At 36.0% G+C, this 7,147-nt stretch overlaps 1 protein-coding gene across 1 annotated transcript; it reads right to left on the bottom strand.

The window, feature by feature from the left end:
- LOC141902202 (uncharacterized) lies at positions 1-7,125 on the bottom strand. The gene is made up of 8 exons (XM_074789843.1): positions 7,068-7,125; positions 6,784-6,828; positions 6,419-6,470; positions 5,264-5,509; positions 1,851-2,153; positions 1,408-1,734; positions 532-804; positions 1-317 (listed from the first exon to the last, which is right to left on the bottom strand). The coding sequence occupies exons 2-8, from the start codon at positions 6,793-6,795 to the stop codon at positions 1-3; spliced, it is 1,530 nt and encodes a 509-aa protein (XP_074645944.1). The 5' UTR covers positions 6,796-6,828; positions 7,068-7,125.
- Positions 7,126-7,147: the final 22 nt, after the last annotated feature.

Raw genomic sequence — 7,147 nt, 5'->3', positions numbered from 1 at the left:
TCAAATCTTACCATTTGTTCTAGTTGTAACTACATCAGTAAATGGACTTGTATTATCACCGGGATTTGAGTTGACACTTTTCACTTTGAACTGATAATCAGTTGCTGGTTTTAATCCGGTTATTTTTGTTTGCACCAGTTTTCTATAACCGGGATCGGATATTTCAGCTTTGTTCACGAATTGTGTGGAATCCGATATCCTGTAACTGACGGTGAACGTTTGTTTGGCACCACCCTTAAATTCAGACACCCAACTCAGCGTCACAGATACCGCTGTTTTTGCAATAACTGACAGATTTGACGGTGTTTGTGGAGTTCCTGGAATAATAAGAAACAAAAAAATACGTATGATGATGGGCAATGGTGTTGAATGAAGTTGATGAAGGACTAAGAAAACTTTCTTTGAAAATAGGTTTTAGACTGCAATCGATATCTGCAGATCTCATTAGTTTTGTAGGTAGCAAATAGCGCAAGTGACCGTGTGTCTCTAAAAATGTCCTATCCGAAAAAGGCACTTCGTAGGCCTACTTACCGGTTTCCGTCAGTTTCAGTGTTATTTCTGCGCTACCAACTGAATTATTGAGTTTACACGAATAAGATCCATAATCAGACGCCTGAACTGATTGTATGATGACATCCCACTGCTTTGAACCGGTATTTTTCATTAAACGTTTGCCATTTGTTGAATCGGGACTGCAATCTAATGTTGTCGCTTGCGGATTTGCATCGAAGTTTATCGTAAATCTAATACTTTCTCCTATATTTGCTGCAATTGGTTCGACTTGTGAAGAAAGCTGTGGTGCATCTATTATAGAATTGAACTAAATATGTTATGTTGTGTCTAGTGTATACAAAATAGATATTTTCTTGTTGCTACAAGAGTAATTTTTATCAGTACTTTAGATATGAAAGAATGTAATAATTCAAATGAAGTTATACCAGTTGTACTAAAACTATAAGGAATTTCATTCCATTTAGTAACGAACTTGGAATAGAATTTTAGAAAATATAGATCACTTATTGAAAATGTTGTCCTGCGATGTATGTAAAGTAATAATGTCCCCAATACGCTCTCGTAAAAGGGTATATGCTGGTTGTTTACAGCGGACATCGGCAATAAGATATCACAGATAGATGGAGTAAAATTCACTTGTATATAATCATTTCAGTTTTTACTGCAATCAGTTTTTGATAATGTTTCTGTGAGAAATGATCATTCGTGGATTCGATCGATATCCAACCATTTGATATACACTAACTTCTATGTTTAACATAGTTAAAAGATAATTTTTCATTTCATTGCCTCAATAATCAGAGACCTCGGACGAAGCGGGTTCGATTACATCTCATTTCTGCACAATAGATGTTTAAAGAAAACAAATTGACTTTTACACAATTTGACACTTACACAATATAGACAATGTCATGGATTTGGTGACACCGTTAACAGGTTGACTGTTCTGATAAGCTGTACATCTGTATTGTCTTCCATTCTTATCCTTATCAGTTGATACTACTAGATTACAAGTAGATGTCTGTCCACTGTGAGATCCGGGTTTATGATGTACTGCTGGGTTGGGTGAAATATCTGTCCACGTTGTCGTCCCAGAGCTGTACGCCCACATAATTGTCGACACCGGGTTACTGGAGTCAGTTGTACACGTCAGAGTTTTAGATGTTCCTTCAACAACTGGACCGTTTGGAATTTCAGTCAGTGTCATTGATTCTGGTGGAACTATAAACAAATATTTAAATTCACGCTCCTTCATTAGCCATTCAGGGAAAGGGCATTTATATGAACAACAATCTACAACACTTCATTTGATATCTGAAATAGCGTTTCATACTTACAGTGAACGGTAATTGTTGTATCTTTGTACAGATTTCCAGTTTGACATCTGTATTGAGCCCGATTCATAGATTTAGTTGCAGTAATAGATAATGCGCTAGTAGCCATAAACCCGTGATAGGCTGCACTAGTTTGACTCGTAGTTGGTTGAGAGACAAGTGCTGTCCATGTGGTGGAGGAATATATGAACCACTGAATCTGTACAGCCGGGTTTGACGAGTCAGTTTTACACTCTATCTGTTGATTATCGTTTACTAATACATAATCTGCCGGTTTCTTAACATTTGTCAGTTTTGTTGCTGGAACTAAAAATAATTTATTTCTATTGATGTGGCTGTTTTCGAAAAAACGAGGAGCAATTTTTGTTGTTATGATTATATGAAATGAACCATGGAAATGCACATAATGATTACTTCTACTGAAACTACTGTTTTTTGGATGAAATGATGGATCACGTATGTTATTGATGATGTTTTAATTGTTCCGGTTCGCTGGTAAACTGCCGCATATTTTTCAAAGCGGCGTCTCACCCGATCACAATATCGTGACGAATAGACTTCATGTAGAGAAAATATGGTGAATATCGATGGATGGGAAGATTCATTTGAATGAAATATGTATATCTGTTATAATTAATGGGACACAAGGGTCTAGAACACACCCGTTTGAATAGGGTAAAATATGCCTGAGAAGAGTCCGCGGTTAAAGGATAAACGCGTTTAGATTCATATTTTGTGGTAATCTGACGATATTTTCGTTCCTACTTCATTGTTCTAGATAATTGCTTTATACCGATGTGACAAAATGTCATTTGATAAGGATAGAATCTTTAACATAATTCAGCCTACTAAATGCACTTCATAATAAAATCCGTAAAGGAGTAGCGCGCGTTTTCCTCAGCATTCGACGCAGATATAGGTAGGTACCTATACATATTTCGTTTCTTAAACGAAATCGATGAAACACAGATTTGAAAAACGAACTCCTTTGAATCCATTGACTGGGTTATTTCCAACAAATTTCTGTTACAAATTGCCTAATATGAATACTAGGTAAATCACGTGTGTTCATCTATCTTAACGTAATACTTACATAGAACATTGATAGTTACACTACCAGTGACTGATCCTAATGTATTTGATACGGTACATGTATAAACACCTGAATCAGTTTTACTGATTCGTGTAAAACTGAGTTTATTATTAGACTGTCCTGATAGATTGGCACTACTCCATATATACGCCAGTCCTGTAGCTCCAGGCTGTGAACCGTTACATGTGATTGTTAATGGTGAATTCTCCTGTACTGTGACGACGTTGTTGATGGCGGTGATTGGTTGAGATGTTAGGACTGGTCCATTCGGGGGTGCTGTAAATATGAAACTGCATGTATTTTGAAACGGAGGTTTCGATGGTACATTTTCAATACGCCTGCTAAATAATTGATATTGGCAATTTAAAACAAATCATCGACATCAAAATAAAAGAATCAACAGGAATCAGTTGTAGCTCACAAAATCTCCGGAATAAAACGATAAGAGTAAAACCCCACAATGAATGAATTGATAGCGAAAAAGTAGAAATATTTCGGGTGGTTGCTACCACCCATCTTCAATCTAAAATTACTTGCCAAATAAAATACACAGCATACGTATATAGAATTATATGTATGACAAAGGATACGAATATTTTGAAGGGAGTTTACAATGGCGGCTGAAACCGGTTGAGGTTGACAGAGCCGTCGTAATGAGTGATAATCAAAGCCAATTCAACTATGTGTCTTTTAGTGAGATTGCTGTTGGCTCCAATGATGTTGGCTCCAGGTAAATCATCATTATATCCGGTTTTTGAAAAATGAAGGACTACCCCACTTTCTATTTTACCCAATCAAAAACATCCCGTTTATATCATTCCCTTGATTCGTCTCAGTTTCCCTTAGGTTACAATTATGAGAACTACGGTTAGACCACAATGGGCATTATGGTTCAAAATGGGCATTATGGAGCAAAAATCAAATCGGTATTCAAAAATCGAAGGACAGGTTTGAATTTGCCAAGACAAGGAAGGGATAAAAGGAATAACTTTGTTAATAGGATAACGGGGTTGTGAAGTATAGAGAAACATACTTTTTGGCTTTGTAAAGCTCTGAAACTTTGACCGGGTTTTTAAGTTTAAAAAAAGTTTAAGTATGTTACCACTAAAATTTCAGCGTTGTACAGAAATTGGAATTGACTCTGATTCTGGGGCATAGCCGCTTAATGCCCCAACCAAAATAATGCTCGCCACTTAAAGGTAAGTTGGATCGAACGAAAAGAAATGTAGGTAGGATTCACAGTTCGTAGGTTTACGAATAACAGAGAAACCTGATCTCAAGCTAATCTAAAATTGTGTATGAGGACATCCAAAAAATGCATTTTCCATCGATTTTCGACTCAGGGGTAAACTTCAAGGAAGGATAAAGAGAATGAAGAAATGTCAGTTCAGGAGTTATAACATTTATTCGACATAATTCAGCCATAGAATAGGTTCCAATTAAGAATAGGATTCAATGTGTTCTTGGAAAAAGATAGCTGAAAAAGGTGTGAGGGGGTTGCCCGTAGCGAAATCATGTTGCTATAAAACATGCCATCAAATCGAAAATAGGCTCTTCTAGCACATCATTCAAAAAGATCTGCAATGAGACAAATAACTGAGGCAGGAAAATTCAAATTTCAGGACTGGAGTTTACGTTTGAAAAAATCTGAAGTGAGTTCCAGAGGGATGTAAGTGAATAGAAAGACTGTGTCAAAAGAAATGAACTTGTTACAATTAGGGGTAATGTGACGTCTTGTAGTAAATCCATATCGTGTTTGATATGAGAACAAGAGAACGAACCAATAATAGAGAAAGCGTTTTGGCAATCGATTCAGAAAGATAATAAGAGGGAGATACCCTACTTGAGATGATAGGATGCGTAAAGGGACATTACTTTTACGAATCTTAGGGGGGGGGGGGGGGGCGTAAGGATAAGTCGGTAATCGGCTGGTCAATTTCATAATAAATTTATCATCAGTAGGATATTTACATATACTGTGTATTTATTTGGGCAGTTATTTTATATTGGAGAAGGCAATTGGAGCATGTGTAAAATGTTACACGTTTTACTCACGTTTATTTAATTAATAAAGCTTTTACGTTTTTATTCGTCACATTTTTTAACTCGCAGTCATTGAATTGTTCAAACCCAGATCACATGGTGAATGCAATTTCACAGTCACTCTTCATCACTGAACACGATAGGAGAAATGAGATATCATTTAATTTTGTATCATTCTTACCTACTACAGTAATTCTTGTGTTACTATTTGGAAAAGAGTTCATGTAATCACAATTCCACATTCCAGAATCAATCATCCGTACATTAGTGATACGTATACCATAGCGTCCTGCTGTGACGTCACATTGTCCAGTATACCCAGTCATAGTTCCACGAGGACAGTTTGTCTTATCAAACCGAAACTGTCCCGATTGGCCAGATATTGTTATTCTGAAACCGCAGAAATGTTTACCGGGTGGTGAAACCTGACAAAGTACGACAGTGGTGCCACCTAGTTTTACAACTGCCGGTGTTGCAACTGTCGTGAGCGTCGTATCCGCTGCGTCGATACAGTTCTGTTGCTGACCTGAAATTTTCAATGGAAATGAAAGTTTGTTTATAGTCGACTTTAGACAGATATCAACTGGTCCATAATAACTCGAGTTGAAGTCAATATACGAAGCCTATAAATTCTATAAATACAGAGGAGAATGTTGAGAAACTATCCACAAAGAATTATTAATTCGTGACAAAAACTTGATATTAGTCAGATTTCTACTTACGCAAGGCTGGTTATAAACTGGATCAACGTGATTTTAGATACATGATTTATTCATTACTTACTTCGCATGAAATCATTCATATGATGTCAAAACATTCTAGCAACGTTGCTTACAGATTGTATTTGCTCAAGATATCATTAACAGTGCATTTCTTGGTATACTTTTATCAGGAAAGACGTTTATGAAATTGCGTCCGAGTAATCGTTTCAAGAATTGAATTACGAAACGTATCAGGTCATCTGATTTGAGTATAAACTGCGTCAATCTATTAGTTGGCCTTGATACGCTGAAGTGAGTCCGAGTGGAAATTTGTGGAAATCGTAATGGTGGTCGGGTAGAGGATATACAAAACTTCTCAAAATCAAATTTGCTTTGAAAACACACAGGATTATGCATTAAATATTCTGTCATTATGGATACTAAGTGGATTAAGGAATTAATAGAAGAAATCCCACAATTCAATTTTTTTACGATAAAAAAGTAAAATTTTCATTCAAATTCGAATTGCGGGATTTCTTCAATCATCTACAGCGTACACGGATTAGGGCGTTCTTACTAATGGATTAAGGAACTTTTATCCTGATGTCAAATCTCATGAAAAGCCGATGACTGCATGTCTTCTAATGATTTTTGTTACATGCACAATGCAAAATGAATTAATCATGTCACTTGTGGTCGGCTTTGCGAGTAGTAATTTGTACTATATATATTACCGTTTATTCCTGTCCACATTAGAAATGATACCACAATCCCTGCCAAACACTTCTGTAATGAAGATAATGTACCGAAGCAGCGTGATTTCACAATCTGCTCGATGTTAGAATATCAGGGGTGGCTGTCTGCGCTAGATGTAAATTTGTTAATCAAAAAAATTTGTTGATAAATAACACTGTCAAACCATTACTTAAATTTGTCACGTGGGATATCGGCTTCGAAATCGGTTTTCGTTTGGATCTCGATCGATAATGATTTACCACGCACTTATCAGTCACAAGGTTCAGTTAATCAATGGAACTGCATAGATTTAATCTACAAAAATGAATTTGGATGAAATACATATGGTAGCTCTCGTCCTTACCTTTCCATACATGCTCTATATGCTTTTCAAAGAACCACAGAATACCTTCAATAAGAAAATAGTATACAAATATCATAACATAACGAATACTTTAGACAAATATCATTACAAATAAAGAAACTGTAACTATAATCGAATGTGATAACACTGAAAAAAATAAAGTGTTTTTCTGACCTTTAGCAATTGAGTTTTGTGGCCTTCGTTACGTAAATAAAAAAAAACAAGAGCAAAGCGAAAGGAAGATATTTTTAAATTTAGACTTCATAGTAAAACGATTAACTTACAACATTCAAGCAAATTGCTGATCTACGTATTGACAGGATGAAGAGCGCTTAGAATTTCTGTCGAATGAATACTTAAAAAA

This window comes from Tubulanus polymorphus, chromosome 3 (assembly GCF_964204645.1).
Source record: "Tubulanus polymorphus chromosome 3, tnTubPoly1.2, whole genome shotgun sequence".
In the NCBI taxonomy this organism is placed as follows: domain Eukaryota; kingdom Metazoa; phylum Nemertea; class Palaeonemertea; order Tubulaniformes; family Tubulanidae; genus Tubulanus; species Tubulanus polymorphus.
This window is presented reverse-complemented; position numbering and strand designations above follow the sequence as displayed.

Coding starts and splice junctions, on each gene's coding strand:
- LOC141902202 (XM_074789843.1), bottom strand. Junction 2,154..5,263: donor CGTCACAGCAGGACGCTATG/GTATACGTATCA, acceptor AATTATTTTTAG/TTCCAGCAACAAAACTGACA. Junction 1,735..1,850: donor TACAACAATTACCGTTCACT/GTAAGTATGAAA, acceptor ATTTGTTTATAG/TTCCACCAGAATCAATGACA.